General features: G+C 34.7%; 3 protein-coding genes and 2 long non-coding RNA genes across 5 annotated transcripts; 3 read left to right on the forward strand and 2 right to left on the reverse strand.

The window, feature by feature from the left end:
- Positions 1 to 1,813: 1,813 nt before the first annotated feature.
- On the reverse strand, positions 1,814 to 8,523 carry LOC142538496 (putative zinc metalloprotease EGY1, chloroplastic). The gene is made up of 11 exons (XM_075643811.1): positions 8,305 to 8,523; positions 6,115 to 6,168; positions 4,437 to 4,901; positions 4,211 to 4,351; positions 3,714 to 3,815; positions 3,357 to 3,568; positions 3,207 to 3,257; positions 3,062 to 3,131; positions 2,507 to 2,575; positions 2,139 to 2,189; positions 1,814 to 2,074 (listed from the first exon to the last, which is right to left on the reverse strand). Exons 1-11 carry the CDS (start codon positions 8,521 to 8,523, stop codon positions 1,814 to 1,816), a joined length of 1,695 nt encoding a protein of 564 aa, XP_075499926.1.
- Positions 8,524 to 14,072: 5,549 nt separating this feature from the next.
- On the reverse strand, positions 14,073 to 16,158 carry LOC142539030 (protein PHYTOCHROME KINASE SUBSTRATE 4-like). Its single transcript, XM_075644327.1, has one exon. The coding sequence runs from the start codon at positions 16,019 to 16,021 to the stop codon at positions 14,303 to 14,305; it is 1,719 nt and encodes a 572-aa protein (XP_075500442.1). The 5' UTR covers positions 16,022 to 16,158; the 3' UTR covers positions 14,073 to 14,302.
- Positions 16,159 to 18,880: 2,722 nt separating this feature from the next.
- On the forward strand, positions 18,881 to 20,164 carry LOC142539031 (uncharacterized). The gene is made up of 3 exons (XR_012818785.1): positions 18,881 to 19,191; positions 19,626 to 19,663; positions 19,837 to 20,164. It is a non-coding gene; the product is annotated as an uncharacterized LOC142539031 (long non-coding RNA).
- A 184-nt stretch (positions 20,165 to 20,348) lies between these two features.
- LOC142538497 (protein FAR1-RELATED SEQUENCE 5-like) lies at positions 20,349 to 21,626 on the forward strand. The gene has a single exon (XM_075643812.1). It carries the CDS (start codon positions 20,349 to 20,351, stop codon positions 21,624 to 21,626), a length of 1,278 nt encoding a protein of 425 aa, XP_075499927.1.
- Positions 21,627 to 21,674: 48 nt separating this feature from the next.
- On the forward strand, positions 21,675 to 22,380 carry LOC142539032 (uncharacterized). The gene is made up of 3 exons (XR_012818786.1): positions 21,675 to 21,950; positions 22,031 to 22,157; positions 22,243 to 22,380. It is a non-coding gene; the product is annotated as an uncharacterized LOC142539032 (long non-coding RNA).
- The last annotated feature ends 78 nt before the right edge of the window (positions 22,381 to 22,458 follow it).

Consider the following 22,458-nt stretch of genomic DNA (forward strand, 5'->3'; position numbering starts at 1 on the left):
TGTCCTGTTTCCTTTCAAAAAATAAAAAAAAAATGAGTTGTGGTGTCCTGTTTGGGGAAAGTATATAGAAAGGGAGATAAACTGATGAACGAACAACTCCACAGGCCTTCAAAGAATGATTTCCATGTGACAGGAAATCAAACCACCCAACCCTTTTCTTCTTTGATGATAAATATTTACGTGGATAACAAACTCAAGTGTACTATAAATATTTATTTTAAATTTGCAAATGATTCGGGTTATAACTTTATTTTGCTTCTTTTGTTTTGTTTTTTTTTTGAAGTCTTCGCTCGGTTTCTCCGTATATTATATCATATCTATTTTGCATTAGGAACATAATTGAGTATGTGAATTAATTATTAATGAAAAAGAATGTACACCTGAATTTTTAAGTATAATGTACAGAAAATACTAGAAAAAATGGAATTATTAAAATAGATGTGATGTATATATTAATTTTAAAATTATTGATATAATTACCTGATATGAAAATTAGGAGAAAAACACATGAAAATTCAAGAGAAGATGATATATTAGAAAAAAATTCTCTCGAGGTAAAAGATGTAGATATATATTTTATTAGAGAGTCAAAAAAATCAAAATAATTCATCATTGGAAAAGTCCAAAATAATAATTGTATTTTCTTCATTTAAAAATTTTAATGGGACACCTCCTGATCTTTAGGTACAAATATTAATATTTCAAAAAAAAAAACTATTTTTTTTAGATTTAAGTCATAACATCATAAAAATATAAACATATATGCATATATTCACATAATTCAAAAATTACTTTTGAATATATACACACACAAGATATATGTAGTCATACAAAAAATAATATATAGTAAAACAATATTTTGAATAATAAAAAAATTATAAAAACAACTAAATTGCTCTCACTACTTTTTTAATTAATATTTTTGTATTTAAAAGTTCTTATGATAGTTAAAATTACCCGAAGATATATAAAAACACTTTTAAAGTTGTGAATTACAAAATTATTAAGAATTGATAGAGAAAAATGATAAGAGATTTCAAAATTTATAATTTAGAATTTATGATTCAGTGTTTGAAAAAAAATAAAATTAAATAATATATTTTGCATACTTAAATATTTTATCAATGAAAGTTTTCAACAAAAAATTTCTTGAATAATTTACATAAATTGTTTGGCTTAAATTATTTAAGGAAAATTTTAAATTCAAATTTTATTATTTAATTAAATTAATGTAATATTAATTGAGTCTCGATAGAAATAAATCTTTTCCTTCCCAACAATTGCAATATTTGCGATCAATAAAAATCGAATTGATGACCTTGGCTCCGATACCAATTGTAGGATCAAACATTTGTCGCTTTGCCAAAAATTATATCTGATGGTAATGGTATAACTCAAATATTTTAACTGTATAGCAGTCCAATCGCCATGGCTCGATTGATGAATCCAATAGGGACAATTATTGCACTGTAATAATCTCACTCCTTGCATTATATGGGAATTGAACACATGACATTGACTATGATATGAAACAATTGTAAGATCATGCGCTTGCCACTTTACCAAACGTTATAGCAAGTGGTAACAGTGCAATGTTAACTAAAATATTTTAAATCCGTAAAACAACTCAAACATCATGTTTCGATTATTCTATACCCTATGCCCTAATCTGTACTCATTAAATTGCAATCATATTAATAACGCACAATGAATTGATAAACATAACTTAGTTAACGTAGTAAACGAATAATATTAAATAATAATTTTGTTATTTGAAAATGTGGAAAATATATTTTACATAACTTACTCAAAACTATTTTACATTTGTTGGAGTATACAACTCGTTATGTACAGAGTACGAAAGTAACAGACATAAGGGGTCCAAAATAAAAATTGGATTTGGAGTACAATCAAATGAAAGCGTGGTTACAAGACCTACACCCAGCTCTTCCGCTAGCTCGTCCCACACTGGTAGGAGTGTCATGACTACAAGTACAATACCCACGGTAAGAAGCATTTTTCGCCAAGTTCCTCCCTCTGTTACGTCGTTTGAGCATGGTTTCTCTGGAGCCCTCTGCATATTTCATAGCAGTCAAGAGACAAACTTCCACTCATATTGCATCTAAAAAGTTGCATACCTGACATATTAGGACGTATAATCCCCAAGGAAGCGGCAAGGGTCCACCGAGCTGAAAGTCGGAGAAACATGAAATTTCAATTAAGAATGTTACCGCGAAAATCGATACCACAGAGGGGTCTTACAAGATAATTTGACAAGAAAAGACAACAAATTTACTTATTGTAAAAATTTGTTTACTTTTTGGTGTTTTACCCCTTGTAGGTGGCGGTTTTCGAGAATTTAGAGATGATAAAGAAATTTGAAGAAAAATGGTAACCATTTCTTTCAGACAAGACGACATCTTTGATGTGATGATTGTATATTTGAAGCTACAGATTGTAAGACAATGAACTTCAGAAATACTTGTGCAAGCAAAGGTGAACATACCACTCCCAATCCAAGCATAGTGTAAGTTGCTAATCCAGAAGCAACAAGGGCACTTTTTCCAAAAGCTCCCTGAAAATAATATGTAAGGAATTCTACCAGTTGTGATCCTGGTTTAGAAGAAGAACATTATTCACGGGTAAAAGCAACAAGCTGATAACAGATTCGAAGAAAATAAAATTCAATAGCAGAAAAATATCTGATCATTAAGTTTCTAACTTTTCCTTATGATTCATTACGTACTTTAAATAAGTAGATTGCAGTAGTATCAAATCCAATCCAAAAAATAAAGACCATTTCACCTGAAATTCACTCTGGAAGAAATAGGTTATGTGCAAAATATTACTCTTGAAATCATAGAACAATTACACAGTGATGTGTAAACAGTAATTTCGAGTTGCTAGCTTACTCCCAAAATATTTTATCCAACAAAACCACGATCAAATACTTCTAGTCAGTGTAAGCGCATGTGTGGTAAATGCCATGAACAAAATCAGTCCAATCTTCATACTGCACCTTGACTGCTAAAAACAAAGGGAAAATAAAGGAAACACGTACCTGCATAGCCCTTCCACCATCAAGACATCCAACTGGTAGCAAATTAAATGCAGATGTTGTCAGCCCGCACCTACAAACCAAGAACGCAACATTAAGCATATAAATCAAACCATAACAATTTCAAAGTTCCTCATACATACATCACCAGCCAGCAATCACTAGAGGATGAATTGAGATTGCTGTGGCATGCATGCTCCTGATATTAAAGACAAGACATTACAAGTTGGATATTTTTCCATTGATGACAAGGAATGGCTCAAACAGATGATGGTAGAAAAGTAAAACAGTAACTCACGTGTAACCAAGAAAGCCTCTGCTGATGAGCCCAAGAAGTAAAGAGCCTTGAAAAAGCATGCTGGGAACCTGCACCAAATCTCCAGCCATGGCTGGATTTGATGAAAGCATCAGGCCAACAGTGAACATAGAGAAAGACAACGCAGCTCCTGCAAATGGCTCAGCCAATGAAATATCTACTTTTGCCTTTCGATCAGGAAGAATGGACCTGAACTACAACCAAAGCAACAGAAATTAGAAATTAAATAGTTTTACAAATTCAGAAACTTAAGACTAAAAAGTTTGCAGCACAAACCGTGTAACAAAGAAGATCATACCATACAGTTCCAACATCAAATATTTGCAGCTGCATACTCACCCGAGTAATTGCTCCAAAGCTCCCAAGAGTAATATTTGGAATGAAGAAAGGAATACTCAGTTTTACTTTCCTAGGAAATGCTGCAAGAAAATGCCCAACTTCCTGCAGGAAATCAAGCCCATTGGAAATTAAAAGCAAAAAAACATATCATAGACAGACAGACCTTACACATGTCTACTGAAACTACATCAGTATGAAGTAACTAGTCATTATAAAATCTGTTTTCCGCACAAAAAAAGATCAGAAATTCATGTCATGGATTACATTTTTAATTTCATTGGTGAGTCTCTAAATAGATGCAATAGAAAAAGATATAAAAAGAAATTTCGATTTTAAGTAAAATAATGAGGCTTGAAAAAATGAATTTGTGTCACAACCAAGAATTCAAAACAAACTGCACCACTTAAATAGATGAAGTTAATCAAAAGACGATGACATTTCTGATCCAAGTTTTATCTTCAGGAGCTCAATAATCTAGAGACAAGAATGATAATTACATGAAACAGCTGAATCCCTAGCACACCATAAGCCAAAGGCAAAGCAGAGTCCACAAACGGAAATAGGAGTTGCATATCTGGTGGTTCAACAGCATTTGGATCAGTGAAGTATTTAACTACCTCTGGCGGAAGTCTACTTATCTGTTTTAAACCAGAAACTGTTGATAATCAGTAACTAATGTGGAATAGAGTATTCGAAAAATGTGTTACATGTTGATTATCATACCTGAGATGATATTCCTAGCTCTACTAAGGAACCAATAGTAAGAAGAAACAACAGAAGAGCAATCACATATTGCCAAAGAGTTGTTTGGCCGGGATCCGAAACCTGTTTTCGCAGCATGCAAAAGCTGACACGGGGTCCACCACGTGGATCTGGTCCTTCAGAATTTGGTTCCTCCACCATGAAGAGGTTGTATTTATCTCCCATTACCTCAGCTAGCTGCTTCTGAATTTTCGCAAAAACATCCTCTCTCTTTCCCCTAAGGTTGCCAAGAAAAAGAATGCCTTCTTCTAGATCACCAAAAGGCTCTTCTCTAGTTACCCAAAAGGTTGAATAGCCGAAGAGCTTCTCCTTTATAATCTTAACATCAGCTGGATCAACCTTTTCTGGCCCCAGAAGTTCCAGTAATTTAAAAGAGTCAACCTGGAAATTGCTGTATGATTGTCCAATAGGTGATAGAGTTGGTGGCTGCGGAAGACAAAAAAAAAATTAATAAAACCATTATGTTGTTTCAGTTAATGGCGAATTGAACTTGACTAAACTCATGATGAGATTTAAGACTTTTTTTTTCATTCAGAATAATTTATCCTTCATATCACATTGTCTTCAGGCTGTTCATTCTCCAGGACACTGTTATCACAGCAAATATCACCCTAAATAATTGTTATACAGCATCACAACCACTACAAAAACTTAAAAGAGTCCTCTCAAGACAAAGTGACGAGCACGTGATGAATCGCCGAGCTTACTTATTTAATATTCAATAAGTTATCGGAGATGTTGTGATATCTGAAGTTGCTGGAGACTAATCCTAATATCATACTGGCTCTGTTTAATAGTTTGATCCCGAAAGAGTAAGTTCCGGTGCCTACACTTACTCTCCAAGTTGGCTTGCTCTGCAATATTTATGATTTTTAAATCAAGTTTTCCCCTAAATTTGTAATGGTGCTCTTTATACACGTAGTCGGAGGGATGAGTTTCATTCACCATAAGGATCATCCTCTGTTATCTTTTCATCTTATATGACCATAAGGATCATCCTCTGTTATCTTTGTCTATCCCCATATTCTCGTCACTAAAATACTAAATAGCCCATATTACTGCCTCAAGCAAAATTGCCAGGTTATTTTGCTACTTCCTCCACAAAATTACCAAAATTTTCTCGAACATATCTTCAGCTTAATGATAGCCAATCGTGAAACTAGTATCAAATTTTGAAACCACGACCCTTACTGATTAGAAGTTACTATATAACATCTCACTTCGGAGTTTAGGTTATAAAATTTTAGTAGGATCAAATTATCTGACTTTTTTCAAAATGGTCGCCGGCTGAAAAGTAAACTTTTTGTCAAGCGAAACAATATTTTTCCGTCACTTCCATATCCCTAGTATATAAGCAGTCTAGTGTCTACCAATTCAAATAATCAAAATAAAACCTCTAATATCAAATTTTAATTATTACTTCTATTGTACCATTTGAACTCATGTTCATATCATCCAGTAGCAATCCCGTTTCTAAGCTTCGGCGTGAAAGAATAATGGTATCACATATCACTTCATGCAACCAGATTGTGTCAATAAAAACAACCAGTTTACAAACAAATCTTAAAAAATGACAAATTTGCATAGAGAAATGAAAAAAAAAACATCAAAGCAAACAAAGTGAGACATTTAAGCTCACCCGCGAAGATATAGAAGCCGTTGAATCATCATCAGACTTCTTCTCAGATGACGTCTGTTAAAGTAGATGACTGCAAGTCAACGGTTGACTAGGGAATTTATTGACTCAAGTGTAATAAACAATCTTTATTTTAATATAATTTAACTTTTTATGGTCTTATTATACTTTATCTGTATACCCATGCAAACAGCATAGATAAAGTCATTGATTATGCTTTAATACAAATGAATCGTAATTCGATGTTGAAACTCATTTGTAAACACTGCATATTCTAAATTCGTTCCTAGTCGATTCAGCCGCCTAAAACAGGGATAAAGGTCGCCTGAGCTCGAGACTAGCATTTGTGATGTTGTGTACTGCATTTCTTGATAAGGGCATAGAGATGTCCAAACATTAAGATGGGTAGTCATATGATGATTATACCGAACAACCCTCCCTCGGACTTTCCAAGTGTTTATCATTCATCGAGAGGATAAGTCCGTGGTTATGACTGTACACCATTAGTCCTTACGACCCGGGGCAACACTGAGGCTCTATATGCTAGGGCTGTGCTTTGACTCGTTTACCGGCTCCAGGAGAGTCATCAGGTGGCGAGGTTGGGTATAGTTGCGACACATATAGGAGCCAGTGCATTGTAGTCGGGGATTCACCGCTCACCTGCGGGTAGTGGATATCCTATGTGATCTGATGAAATTATAGTGCGTGGAATCTCTGGCCAGAGTATGATATGTACGTTAGAGAAGGAGTTCTCCAACCGTACACGCGATGCCACTATTATATGTATCACATAGTTATCGAATTAATATGCAACCCTCGGTGAACCAATGGTTGCAGATTCGATCGGGATATATTAAATGAAGGGACCGTACTGTACGTTAATCATAATCGACTGATTCTTGCAGGCACTAACAGTGATACCTAGGGGATCATGGGGTGATGCTACTAGACGCTCTTACCATAATCCGATGGGTGCAATCAGAAATGAGTTCTGACATTCTTAATCAAGGTGTTGATGAAAAGAATGGAGCTAACTAGGGTAAGCCCGAATAAGAATAAATATTATTTTGAATCACAAAGAGTTGTGAACCCACGGCTAGCTGTATCCCTGAACCATTGAGGGTCACACAAGCACTGGATCGTTTGTTCCTGTTGAGAGAATAAATTCAAAAAGTTGAATTTATATTATATAGTAAATTCAAGGAGTTGAATTTATGATAATTAAATTTTGAGAGAATAAATTCAAGGAGTTGAATTTATAAAATTTGAGAATTTAATTTATTAAACTCAAATGTTGGGTTTATTAGACATTAAATTTTGGAGGTGATATAATTTCAAGTAGTTGAATTTATAATTTAAATAATAAATTCAAATGTTAAATTTATAATGAATTTAATTAATTAAGCTCAAAAGTTGAGTTGCTTAAATATTAAATTAAAATTGATGGGAAGTATGTTTAATGAGCTTGTAGGAGTACAAGTCCAACATACTTAATAATTAACGTTTAATGGACTTTGATTAAATTAAATATTAAATTAAAATTGATGGGAAGTATGTTTAATGAGCTTGTAGGAGTACAAGTCCAACATACTTAATAATTAAAGTTTAATGGACTTTGATTAAATTAATTAAACTAGTTGGACTAGCCCAATTAATTAATCAAGCACATTAATGTTAATTATATGTATTAGGTCATGGGTTAATAATAAATAGGTGTTGAGAAGTCAAAACCCTAGCCACCACCTTCACAAATTTCGAAAAACCTCTCTTCCAAAGCTTGAGAAATTCGGCCACTTCTTTTTGAAGGAAAACTTTGAGCCGTCTCTCGTTTTCAATCTCCAACGTAAAAACCTCTTTTAATTTTCTAGTACGAATTAGAAGATGAACAAATCATCTAGTCGTGGATCTGATTAGAAGAAAGGAGTCCTTGAAGAAAGTTCGTAGGGATTTATCAAGAGCTAGTCCGTTTATACCGGATTAGTTGGAGCCACATGATTAATTCACAAAGGTATACTTTTCTAACATCTTATGAATGTTTTTGTTAAAATATACGATCGTTCAAAGCAAAACATATTTTGATTGTCAAAATAAATAAAAATTTTTAAAACTTCCGCTGCGTTTGAGCGTATAGAAAACCCAGATCCAACAACGTCATCGTAGCCAAATTCGTATTATCCTTATTTTCTCTATCACCATGGACACAATATCATCATTCCTGTTGTTATTACTATTATAACACGGCCTAATAACAAAATCCCACCTCCCAAATTTCCCCTTCCAAGATAATCTTCGCCTCTCTGGAACAGATTTCCAGCAAATAAAACATTCAGCTCCATTTTTCTGAAGTTTCTGCCGGAAAGTACTTCCATTTAAAGGGGTTAAACGGAATCTAAAACTGGTTAAAGCAACCATTTTAAACCAGGGTGTTAGAGTAGATGCCCTGCAAGCCAACGGTTGGCTAGGGAATTTATTGACTCAAGTGTAAATAAACAATCTTTATTTTAATATAATTTAACTTTTTATGGTCTTGTTATACTTTATCTGTATACCCATGCAAACAGCATAGATAAAGTCATTGATTATGCATTAATACAAATGAATCGTAATTCGATGTTGAAACTCATTTGTAAACACTGCATATTCTAAATTCGTTCCTAGTCGATTCAGCCGCCTAAAACAGGGATAAAGGCCGCTTGAGCTCGAGACTAGCATCTGTGATGTTGTGTACTGCGTTTCTTGGTAAGGGCATAGAGATGTCCAAACATGCAGATGGGTAGTCATATGATGATTATACCGAACAACCCTCCCTCGGACTTTCCAAGTGATTATCATTCATCGAGAGGATAAGTCAGTGGTTATGACTGTACACCATTAGTCCTTACGACCCGGGGCAACACTGAGGCTCTATATGCTAGGGCTGTGCTTTGACTCGTTTACCGGCTCCAGGAGAGTCATCAGGTGGCGAGGTTGGGTATAGTTGCGACACATATATGAGCCAGTGCATTGTAGTCGGGGATTCACCGCTCACCTGCGGGTGTGGATATCCTATGTGATCTGATGAAATTATAGTGCGTGGAATCTCTGGCCAGAGTATGAGATGTACGTTAGAGAAGGAGTTCTCCAACCGTACATGCGATGCCACTATTTATAGTTATTACATAGTTATCGAATTATTATGCAACCCTCGATGAACCAATGGTTGCAGATTGGATCGGGATATATGAGATGAAGGGACCGTACTGTACGTTAATCATAATCGACTGATTCTTGCAGGCACTATCAGTGATACCTAGGGGATCATGGGGCGATGCTACTAGACGCTCTTACCATGATCCGATGGGTGCAATCAGAAATGAGTTCTGACATTCTTAATCAAGGTGTTGATGAAAAGAATGGGGCTAACTAGGGTAAGCCCGAATAGAATAAATATTATTCTGAATCACAAAGAGTTGTGAACCCACGGCTAGATGTATCCCTGAACCATTGAGGGTCACACAAGTACTGGATTGTTTGTTCCCGTTGAGAGAGTAAAATTCAAGGAGTTGGATTTATATAGTAAATTCAAAAGAGTTGAATTTATGATAACTAAATTTTGAGAAAATAAATTCAAGGAGTTGAATTTATGATATAGTAAATTCAAAAAGTTGAATTTATGAAATTTGGAAAGAATAAATTCAAGGAGTTGAATTTATAAAATTTGATAATTTAATTTATTAAACTCAAAAGTTGGGTTTATTAAATATTAAATTTTGGAGGTGATAAATTCAAGGAGTTGAATTTATAATTTAAATATTAAATTGAAATGTTGAATTTATAATTGATTTAATTTATTAAGCTCAAAAGTTGAGTTTATTAAAAATTAAATTAAATATAATGGGAAGTATGTTTAATGGACTTGTAGGAGTACATGTCCATTAAACATACTTCCCATTATATTCCAACATACTAAATAATTAAAGTTCTTAATGGACTTTGATTTATTAATTAAACTAGTTGGACTAGCCCAATTAATTAATCAAGCCAATTAATGTTAATTATGTTAATTAGGTCATAAAAATTTCCTTTTAAGAAAAAGTTTGACCTAAAAGAAATAGCCTCCACCAATCTCAAAATGTGATTCACGAGAGTTGCATCAATTATTCCTCCAAATATTTAGTTTACTTAATTAATGATATTAATTAAGTAAATCATGTTTAAAAGAAATATTAAGATTTATTTATTCAATTTTTAGATATAGGATTTTCGAGAGACTCTCCAAGAATTGAAAAAAAAAAAGTTTCGGCTGTTTCAAAACTCTCGAAAATCTCTTCTCAAAACAAGAAAAAAATTCTGCTTATATTATTGAGTCGAATTTTTCGTGTTATATCTCTACGGAAAAGTTCTTCTAAATTTCTAGTGCAATTTAGAAGAGGAACAAATATTCCAGTCGTGGACCGGATTAGGAGATCAAAGAATGTTCGTAGGGATTTACAACAAGAGCTACATCCGCTAATACCGGAGCAGTTGGAGCCAAGTGAAAATTTCACCGAAGGTATAAGATTTTCAACTCCCTATGTTTGATTATGAAAACCATACGAGTGTCCAAATATTATTTTGTTTTTCAAAATAAAATAAAAATTTTAAATCTTCCGCTGCGTTTGGGCGTGTAGAAAACAACCAGATCCAACACAGGGTGCCTTCAATTGGCTACTATAAAGCGCATATATCTGTGTAATTTTTTGGATAAATGGTGAAAACGAAAGGAGATATTTTGTCTGGCAAGAAGTCGAGAAGAAGATTTTCGTGATTTTGTAAGCATATCAATCTTCTTCCAGCTTTTAAGAATTTCTCCGGTAATTAATTAACAACTCCAACTCCAACTCCAACTCCAACTCACTCCAACTCCTATTATTGCAATTTTCCCCTCAAGTATATGCAATAATATATGATGGATCTGTTCTTTTCCGACTCATTATCGGCTTGGCGGTATCATATTGAACTTAACACATGCAAGTCTTTATTATTTTCTTTTTATAATAGTACCCCCTACGGGAAATTTAGGGAAAAGGGAGTGCATTCTGAAGTATTTTAAAAAAAGGATCCATAAGTCAATTTACTTAAATGTCCTTTATTTTAAGTCTAAATATATCATTAAATCTGATTACATATATACATTTACTTTAAACACGTAATTCATTCTCATCAGTCGACTCAACCTAAATCCTCTCCGTCGACCCCTTTTTCATTTTTTTTTCGACTACAATTCTCAGCACAAATCGACGCAATGACTAATAATAATATGATAATATTAACGTTTACTTCGATTTATTTTTTATTTTCATTAGTCGATCGACTGATTGAAGAAAAAAATTTCTCAAACATGAGTCGACCAAGCTTAGATCGACCATCTATCCACTCTTGGATCTACCCAAGACCCAACGATGATCGACCAAAACTAAACAATGGTCGACCGTTGCTTTGGTAAAAAACCAAAGCCAATTGGTCGACCAAAGACTAAAGCAATTGGTCGACCATTGCTTTGGTCTTTGACCAAAGCCAATTGGTCGACCAATTATTGGCTTTGGTCTTTGACCAAAGCTTTGGTCGACCATCAATGATCGACCATTGTTGATGGTCGACACTGTTGATCGACCAAAGCTCTTTGGTCGACCATTGATGGTCGACACTGTTGATTGTTGGGTCTACCTATCATAGTCGATTAAATTGGTTTTGGGTCGATATATCTCGATTTGGGTTAAAAGACTCGTAAATTTTAATTGGGGGAAGATGTGTGTCGGCAGAGAAGAAAAAGAAAGGGAGAATTAATTAAGCTAAAGAGTTTAATTGCAGTTAACGTAATAATCAGAAGTCAACTCCTTGTTTCTTAAAAAAAAAGTCAAAGTCCTTATTTTTTAAATAATTTCTATCTCACTCCTACTTTTTTAATTGACCCCCTACGGGGGTGAGGTGTGGAGATGCTCTACAATTTTTTACCAGCCCGGTCTATTGCAAGGATTTATTAGTGATGCGGTGTTCAATTTCTTGTTTTTACTTAATAATCATCCTTTTGTTCAATAAAAATAATCTACAACATCACTAGTTTTCCTGGGCTATTTATAAAGTTAAAAAATAGGGCTGAATTTTAACTCATAAATCACCGTCCCATGTTTTCATACTTACCTAGTCGTGGTTTGATGTGAGTCAAAAATCGATTTTTGTTATTGGTTTTTCACTCAATTTTGAGGAGTTTGTTATATTATTTTATTGAAAAAGCACGAGTAGAATGGAGTAAATCCAACGTAATCTGCATGATCCCGTGTAATAAATGAGTCTTGATTTTGTGACAATAAATCTACGTACTTTTATATATATATATATATATATATATATCCTCCTTCCTTTTAAACTATAATTGGAGTAAATACAACGTATAATATGCATAATCCCATTAAATGAATGTTTGCGATAATATTTTATATATCATCCTTCTTTTTAAACTACACACATATTATATGTATATATATATATGTGATATTGCACCATATTCATCATTAATTCTTCTTCGTTTCCATATGTTTTTGACAATTATGCAGATCCAACAGAAGACTTGTCTCCTTATTCTCACCGCTCTTCTAATTTTTTCTCGTACTCAATCAGTTTCAGCAATTCATAAATCAAGTATGCTGATTTTTATTTTTTTTGTTTATTTTACATAAAACTCATCGATTATTTTTTGTTTTTAGTTCAGTTGAACTTACTTACATTTAATAGATTCATTGTATATTTGTTTATGTTTCAGAACTATTTATATCAAACAAGACGTCCGTGTTGGGCAAACTTTCTGATCATCATCATGTATTTATCAATTTCATTGAAAATAATATGCACTCGATATATTAATGATATAATTAAATCAAGGATTTACAACATCAGTTATATTTTTAATATTGTAGGACGTAAGAAGCATCGATGTTGAGACAACGATGATGGATTATCCTGACCCAGGAGCGAATCCGGCCCATGATCCGACGAAACCAACTCCTCCTTCGAGCTAGTATTGTTGAATCAAGCTGGAGATCTTAACATAATAATAAATTGTATTGTTTCACCAACGGACAAAATTATTATATATATAAAAATGACAGATATTGATCTTGAATTAACTGCAATATTTTGAATTTTAACATTAGAGTATAAATAATAATCGATGAGATTCATAACGACAGTTATATATAAATTAATATAGACAATTAACATCATGATTTGCTAGCTACAAGATATTGGATTTGATATTCAATTATAACCAATTATTTTCTCATTTAAAAAATAAAAATAAAAAGAGCAATACTTAGTTACATCAAGCCCTCATTATTTAATTTACAGTCATTACTGTCTCTCTCCTTTAAATTATAGCGACGAAATTATAATTTAATTTTAAATGATAAAACTAGAGACAACTGTTAGAAATATATAGAGTTTACAATTTGTACAAATATTAATAATTTTATAAATATGAATAAAACCTAACCTTTTATAGTACTTGTGCCCAGGCCGGCCTACCATATGTTTTTTGGTTACGGAAAGAAAAAATTCTGGCCCATGTTAAAAATGGCCTAAATACACTTGCTTTTGTTTTCCTTATATATCTGAGATTTGTTTGCTTATATTACTTATCTCGTTGTGGGGATTAGCCAGTAGTTCTGATTTGACAAAAAAATAACTTTTTTAACTACACTCTCATGCAATTCCACATGCACTAGAATATTTATTCGATTTTGTGTTATGATCTTGTAAGCTATGTAATGTTTTGATTTGCAGTTTTTTTTTTCTTTACGAAGTGCTCACGTGATGTCAAAAAAAAAAAACTAAAAATCAAAACATATTCCAACTCCTACCGGAAATAGTACCAAGAACTAGAAAGTTCATTGAAGAGAAACAAAATCTTTAATTAGGAACCAAATGAATTCACAAATGAGCACACATCACAAATCTCGAAAAGGTAAAAGTAATCCATCCTGCAAAAGAATCACAAATCAAGACAAACGAAAATCCATCGACGGATGACTCGTAGATGCTAATTCAAGAAAACCAGCCATGATCTTTGCCACCACATATTTTAACTAGAATTGCACAGTTGGCCGATTACTTTTTAAATTTATTTTATATTTTGGGAAAAACAATTGGTAAATTTTTTATTATTATCGGAAAGCTATCAAGCCGCAAAAGCAAGGGACAGACGTGCCGAATGAGAGCTCCCCAACGGCAGCTTATTCGCTCTCGGTGGCCTACCACTCACGTGCCCCGCACCACCGGATATACCCAGTGGAAACAATGGTGGGCCTTCCGGCACTGCGCATTTCACCGGCTGCGGCCCCACGCTGACCGACTTCTCTTGCCGACAGCTCATTTGCAGAAGCCCATTTCCTTTCCTCTTCCCGCTGTCGCCTCCAGAAGCCTCCTCCTGCAGCCTCTTGTGGAGAAAAGCCACGTTGCCTATCTCCGAAGCAGAGATGCAGAAATTGGTGACACTTGCTCTGTCAAAGCCTTCTGCGGTGGTCACGCTCCAATCGATGCTGACTTCACTCGGTGCGTAGCATTCTGTTGCCGCAACACTCGGTGTTGGTGGCTCATCTATGCTTCTTCTTGCATGCAGATTATTATTGTTGCTGCTAATCATACCATTGGAGGATGCAAACCTTCTTGGATTAAACTCTGGAGCTTCGTCGTCCAGAGAATCCCTCCCACGATACATTTTGTATGAATTTGATTGTGTCGAGAAGCTTTCGATCTCGAATAAATCAGAGCTGGCGTCACTGTACATATCGTCATCCATGTTCGAGAGACGCGCCATGGGGCTGCCTGGATTGAAATCGGGCGTTCTTGAAATCGGCATGGGATCGTGCACAGGTTGGAAAACTTCCAGCGAGTAGCGTGGTGGATCTTCCAGGGGATTGGTGACTGATTTTGTAATTTTGGCCTTGAAACCTGCCGGTTTGGTCGCGTGGATTGATGAATTGAGGATTGGGAAGGAGAAAGCAGCAGCGGTGGCATCACCAAACGGCCTTCCTGATGCAGATACACGCTGCTGGCGGGGCGGATCGGTGGGGGCAAATTTTTCCTCCGGAGAGAGCTGTAAATGGTAATTCGAAGCCGTTGCTTTCTGTTGGAGCGCCATTTCGACGTTAGGAATTGGAATCTTTTGTGGCATGTTTGCTGGCGCTTTCTCATTACTGTTCTGACCCCTTTTCACATAAGAGTAACTCGTTTTCTCCATGTTATTCATCTCGTTATGGATCACATGAGCATGTCCCCTGACGTCTGAGTCCGAGGTTGCTTCCTTAGCCTTAACGGAATTCTTGCTAATGCAGCAGCACTTTCGACAAAAACTCCATTTCTTAGCAGCGGGATTCCTTTTTTTGCTACGCATATCAGAAGGGAAATTTCTTAAAGAAACAGCCACTGAACCAGGAGGATTTGCCAACAAGCCTGTTTGGCTATTCCAGCTAGCCTCAGACGAGGCCGTTGGCGTGGCATGAAATGATCTTGTCCGATAATTCCCGCCATATCCATCCGCAGAAGAAACTGACGACAATCTTGGAACCGATAGTAGATCGTGAGATGGGATTCGCTGTTGTTGTTTCTGCTGCTGATGTGGTTTCTTAATTATGTCTTTCATGTCATTGTTTTCGCCGAAATACTTTTGAGCATCGAAAATGCTTATTTCTGCGTCATCAATGGTGGAATCTGTTTCATTTTCTTGGGAATTTTTTATTGGATCTTTGGGTTGGAATGAAGAAAAGGATCTCTCTTTAAAGGTTGTAGGATTGTTTGAAGGAAAGGATCGGTAATGGAGAGGAGATTCTATGACACTAAAGATTGGTTGCTGTGGTGAATTGTACTTGAAACTTTTTACTAAATTTTGTGAATCCATTCCACATACGAGGGCTTGTAAGTATCAAAACTTGAGGAAACTGATGCTTTGTGAAATTGGTGACTCCGGCGTTAAGTAGAATGGCTCAAATGAAGAAATCTGAGCCAGTAATGTGTGGGACATGATGTTGATCATTTTTTTTTAATTATTATTAAATAAATTTCATGAGGTCTAATGATATAACCAAGCATATATACAGTGAATCAAGTGACGTCGATCGATCATTTTATTCCCATATATAAAAGCTAATTAACATCCCAATTAGGATCAAACTCGCACTGAGATATTAATAGAATTGAATTGGGCAATTTTTCTGTAACAACATATATATAATTGTAACAATAGGATTATTTTCAAAATTAAAGAATCAACAGTACTCAATATATTATAATTAGTTGATTGTTGCACGAATATACCATCGAAAATGTCTATTCTAATAATAGAAAAAAAATTATACACGATCGAGTGAGTTTAATTGTGATAAAGATTAATTATTTACGTAGGCAACTAAAGGACACCAATCTGAGTCATGCATGTGTGCGTGATATTGAATGGGTTGTCAGTTAAAGATTTGGCTTTGCATGGGCAGTAAAAATAGAACGTAATCAACGGGTGGTGCTAGACAATGGTGTACGGTACATACATGTTCATTTTGTGGACAACATTTTGACATATCAGCGATCCTCTTTGTTCTCGTTCAACCACCATTATGTAGGTATGATAGATATATATTATTTATTTAATATGCTAGTGTTAATTATAATTTGGTATTCCTTTGGGGAAAGATCAATTGAAAAGAAATGAAATCACAAATTTGAAACTTTGGCCCTGTAGCATAAAAAGAACTGAGTATAAATTTCGCACTCTTTCTGTCTGTTTCTTGGACAGCATAACAAAGGGTTGGCCAATGAAAAGATAACGTTATCATTCATCATTGCCATATTTTCCAAAGTTATCTTCTCGATATCCTTTAAATAAATTTTAAAAATATAAATAAATCGAAATGGCCATGCTTTTAATTATATATTGATGCAACCCGCGCACATGGACGAGTCGGGTCGGGTACTCTGCCGGATTTGTGATCAAGTTAAAGGAAACATGAGTTGGTCGTCTGGATTGAACTTCTTTCCTTCCTGATATTTGAGAGATCTGCGAACAAGAAAGCAATCACGTGAATGGGCGCCGGAGAGGTATCCGACGTGACAACTCCGATGCTTAAGTTAGTAAGGAACTCAAACAAGGAAACCAATATAGCCAAGTGATGGCTGTGAGATTGGTGTTGAGAGTGTGAATAAATGAACAATAAATGAGAGCATTCAATGTGTGAATTAATATCTGAATAGAGAGTAAATGCAAGTAAAGAACCTGATATTTATAGTAGAGGATGCAATGATGACCTCGTTCTTTGTGTTTGAGCATTTATTGTAGTAGGACGGCTGATTATATCATATTGTTCTGAAATGTCAAATCTCATACTAGTCACATCCAATCCACTCGATTTTGTCACCCATTTATGTTATTGTCAGAGATAGGTCGGTTGTGCATACTCTATCAAGTCAGCGCCATTAAATGCTTCACTCATATCGAGGTGGCTTGGGTAAAATACTTCTCGAGATCTCTTATGAGGGCCCGGGCATACAACGTCCCAGGGAAATTATGTTCCGGGTGTTCCAATAGCCCGACCTATTAACTGCCTGCCCCCTCCATGAATTCTTCAAGTCGTACTCTCCTCGTCCCGCGTAGTTCAATGACTCGGGTGTTAAAATCCATCTGGTTGCTTTATTGATCCAGGAACATTTCATCCCTCTGACCCTGGCACCCCTCATGGTCAGGCTCCCTGGCCCAGGACGTCCCGGGACCCATCCATGACCAAGGACATCCCGAGTTATCATATATATATATATAATTATTTTGGTTCTATCTCCAACTCAAATGACCACCCCTCATTCCATGTGGTTTCTCTACTATCCACCATGCTTAATTCTCCCCATTTCAACTTCATCAGCTGATCTGAATATCAACTTGGAGGCCAGGAGGTTCCAAAGCATGCGACCCCTAGCTTGTTTTTTTTATATATACTATACTATACTATACTACTATATATATATATATATATATTCATGAGATTATTTTATATATTAAGAAATATATCCATATAAATTAGTAAGTATATCATAACGTACGTTGATCTCATATGTGTAGTTATAGGATTAATACACAGTATTTCGAGATAAAATCATTTTATTTGTGGTTTTCGGTGAATATTGTTAATTCTTGTGGCTCCAAGTTGATCTAGATTTGGGAATTGTGCCAAAGTGCTGGTGGGACAAAATTCTTTTGTTTTAAAAAAATAAATATAAACTGACCTTATTTGTATATATTATACCAGTATTTATCGAATAATAATTGATCATTTAGGTCGGATCAACCTTTCAACTTGAATATTAATTATTTTAGATCAAATTATATAAACTTTTTCTTGATTTCTCTTCCATTTAGATCAAATTTCACTTGTTTAAAGGAGTTGGATTATGATAATGATAAATGTACGGAACTATATATATCTAGCTTGAATACAACATCACATTCCTTAGGTAGGTGCTGATTCTCTAGAAGCTTTAAACAAACCACGTGTTTCTTGTGTAGTTTTACTCATCCAACTTTTCATTAAGTATCTTGTGAAACGGTCTTAAAAATTTTTATCTGTGAGACGGATCAATCCTATCAATATTCATAATAAAAAGTAATATTTTTTAATAGATGACCTAAATAAGAGATCTGCCTCACAAAATACGATCCGTAAAATCGTCTCACACAAATTTTTTCCTAAAAATTTATGCATCATTCCCACCATATAAGATATGGAAAATGCTATGTGTACATAATGGGTTACATAGAGGCTTACATGTAATCATTAATTAATTATTAAATTACAAATAAAATCCTCACCCTAAATTGATAGACTACCTATTCTATTAATTATTTCTTCTCCTATCTCAGCCCTCACTCCAAATCGACTGACCGTATCTTTCTTCTCCTCTCCCAACCCTCGCTTCCAAATCCATATGCGGTAAAGACGAAGAAAAAATCGAGATCATAGAAATATTCTATTGCTTATCGAGACGACCATCTATTCTCTCTGTTTTACATCTTTATTACTGTAAATTAAGGTTAGTTTTTTTCCTTCCAATTTGTTGTTTCGTTTGTTTTGGATGTAGATTCGTAAAAGAGATTGTAGATTGTTTCGTTTGTTTTGGATGTTGTTTCTAATCCCTATTCTTCTCCGTCTAAAATAAATTATAATAATAATCACAATTCTAACTAATAATATCAGCCAGCCCAAATAATTCAAAAGTTCTAGCTTTGTTTGCTCTGTTTGTTTACTTTCTGACATCCACAGATTATATCATATATGTGACGTATTATACAAATTGTTAATTTCAAATTTTAAAATATATAACATCAATTAGAGTGATGATGTTGATATATATGTGTGTGTATATTCTAAAAAATTAATAAAATATACCGAAGGACAAGATAATTATCATACATCCCATTATAATATCTTCCCATTATATTTGGCTCCTTCTCCTTGCATTTACAGGACCCATATCCGACGAAGCTCTCTAATGTCTGACCCAGGTAATTGAATATCTCACATCTCATTTATGCTACATTTTTACATATTTAAATTGGAAATAATAACATAAATAAAAAAAAGAGTTTGTTTAACCTTCTGCAACCATCATTTATTAAAGAATATACCATCATTTATTAAAGAATATTTATAAGAATTTGATGCATGTTTTGTGTAGGTGCTTTAAATTCAGAAGATGGTGTTTTGGTGAATGTTGCACCTTTGTTTGCAGAAAAAAGTGAGACTGAGCCCAAGGTTGGAATGAAATTTAAAAGTGAGAATGAAGTTTTTGAATTTTACAAAAAGTATGCATATCATGTTGGTTTTCCAGTTAGAAAAAGAACTTCACAGAAAAATAACGAAGGGGTTGTTACGTACGTTGCATTCACATGTAGCCGAGAAGGTCGTAAAAGTAGTAATACAAGCACTACACTGAAGCCCCAACCAACAAGTCAAACTGGTTGTAAAGCTAGGTTGTCAGCTTGTTCAGATACTGCAGGAGTATGGAGCATTACCGGTGTTCATCTCGAGCACAATCACCAAACTAGTCCATCCAAATCCAGAGTATTTCGATGCTATCGTCAATTGGATGTTCACGTGAAACGACAACTAGAGGTGAATGATATAGCAGGTATTCCTCTCCATAAAAGTTATAACTCAGTTGTCGTTGAAGCAGGTGGATATGAGAATATGACTTTCAATGAAAAAGATTGTCGAAATTATATTGATAAGGTCAGAAAATTAAGACTTGGAGAAGGAGATGCAGCTGCTATTCATGCTTATTTCTCCAAAATGCAGTCATTTTCTCCTGGTTTTTTCTTTAGCTTTGATTTGGATGATGAGGGTCGATTAAAAAATGTATTTTGGGCAGATAATAGATGTAGACAAGCTTATAAGGAATTTGGAGATGTAGTAACTTTTGATACAACATACTTAACTAACAAGTACGACATGTCATTTGCTCCTTTCGTCGGTGTAAATCATCATGGACACTCGACACTACTTGGGTGTGGTCTACTTTCTAATGAAGATACAGAGACATTTGTCTGGTTGTTTAGGATATGGCTAGAGTGCATGGAATTTGAAGCACCTCAAGGGATAATCACTGATCAAGACAGGGCAATTCAGAATGCCATAGAAGTTGTATTTCCTAAATCAAAACATAGGTGGTGTTTATGGCATATACTTAAGAAATTACCTGAAAAATTTGGATATCATTGTCAAAAGGCTTCCATACTCTCGTCTGTACATAAATTGGTATATGAATCACAAAGTGCAGATGAGTTCGAACATGGTTGGTTTTCTATGCTTGATATGTATGAATTGAAAAATAATGATTGGTTGATCGGGCTTTTTAGAGAGAGAAGTCGTTGGGTTCCATGTTTTCTCAAAACATCATTTTGGGCCGGAATGTCAACAACCCAACGGAGTGAGGGTATGAATGCTTTTTTTGACGGGTATGTCCATTCAAAAACATCTTTAAAACAGTTTGTGGAGCAATATGAGCGAGCTCTGAGGAGTAAAATTGAGAAAGAGTTTCAAGCTGATTTTAAATCCTTCTCCCAGATGGTCCCTTGTGTTACTCGATTTGATTTGGAGAGGCAATTTCAAAGTGCTTTTACAATTGTAAAATTTAAAGAATTTCAACAAGAATTGACAGGAAAGATGTATTGTGACATTGAATCTAGTGATGAGGGGTCTTTCAGTACGAGATATGTTGTTACAGAAGATTTTACAGTACATGAGAGAGTTAAGGAAAAAAAGTTTGAAATTATTTTTGAGAGAGATAAATGCACATTTTCTTGTAGTTGTCATTTATTTGAGTTCAGGGGAATAATTTGTAGGCATGCTATTGCAGTTTTAATCCGTAACAAATTGTCGGCAGTTCCTGAGCTATATATACTTCGACGTTGGAGGAAAGATGTGAGTAGATTGTATATGAGAGTGAAGATCAATTATAATGGATAGATAACTACTCCTGGTCAAATAAATTATGAGAAGTTGTGCAAAGCATTTACAGATGTTGCAGATTTGGCTGCAGATAATGATGATGAAACTCAAAAGCTTCTCGAGTGGATTGAAACTAAAGCAAGTGATCTTGCTATATCAAAGTTGGGATCAGGTTGTGGTCGTAATTTGATATCACAACTGAGCATGCAAGTAGATCATGTTGATGATGCAACCCAAGTTTCTACTTGCAAAGTTCTTGACCCAAAGTACACTAAAACAAAAGGAGCCCCTAAGAAGCTTCGAAAGAAAGGTCCATTGGAGAAGTCTTCTAAGAAATCGAAGGTACGATATATTCATAATACTTCTTTAATTAAGTCGCATCAATAGCTTGCATTCTATTCATACATATGTTGTTTTTGTAGGTATCAATGATATCAAGCAAAGAAAAAAAATTCTCAACCAAAAAAAATTCAATCCAGTAATGTGTTTATACAACCACCTGATCAAAATGCTGTGATGACTCCGCTCTCTTTCTCACAACAATTAATGGTACGATATTATGTTTTTCATGTTTCATGTTGCTAATCACTCACACACACATATGTTTGTTTCTTATATTGCATAATAATTATAGGGTGTTCATCACCATCCTTGGAATATCGATTACGGAGTATATTTAGTATCCAACTACGGAGGTGATCAAGCATCGACAACACCATGCTCGTCAAGATGGAGTTCGAATGATGATGAAGTGATCGGATCTATGGGTGTAATACATTATGAAGCAAGTTAATTGGACATGCAATTAGATGTACTTGAATTTAGATTATTTTTTACAAGTTAGAAGACT

This window comes from Primulina tabacum, chromosome 3, assembly GCF_025594145.1.
Source record: "Primulina tabacum isolate GXHZ01 chromosome 3, ASM2559414v2, whole genome shotgun sequence".
Taxonomy (NCBI): domain Eukaryota; kingdom Viridiplantae; phylum Streptophyta; class Magnoliopsida; order Lamiales; family Gesneriaceae; genus Primulina; species Primulina tabacum.

Excerpts from the sequence above, each read along its gene's own strand:
- LOC142538496 (XM_075643811.1), bottom strand. The coding sequence starts at position 8,523 with ATGGTTGCTTTAACCAGTTTTAGATTCCGTTTAACCCCTTTAAATGGA. Across the intron at positions 6,169-8,304 it reads ATGATGATATTGTGTCCATG|ACGTCATCTGAGAAGAAGTC; the intron begins GTGATAGAGAAA and ends CTACTTTAACAG. Across the intron at positions 4,352-4,436 it reads AGCTAGGAATATCATCTCAG|ATAAGTAGACTTCCGCCAGA; the intron begins GTATGATAATCA and ends GGTTTAAAACAG.
- LOC142539030 (XM_075644327.1), bottom strand. The coding sequence starts at position 16,021 with ATGGATTCACAAAATTTAGTAAAAAGTTTCAAGTACAATTCACCACAG.
- LOC142538497 (XM_075643812.1), top strand. The coding sequence starts at position 20,349 with ATGACTTTCAATGAAAAAGATTGTCGAAATTATATTGATAAGGTCAGA.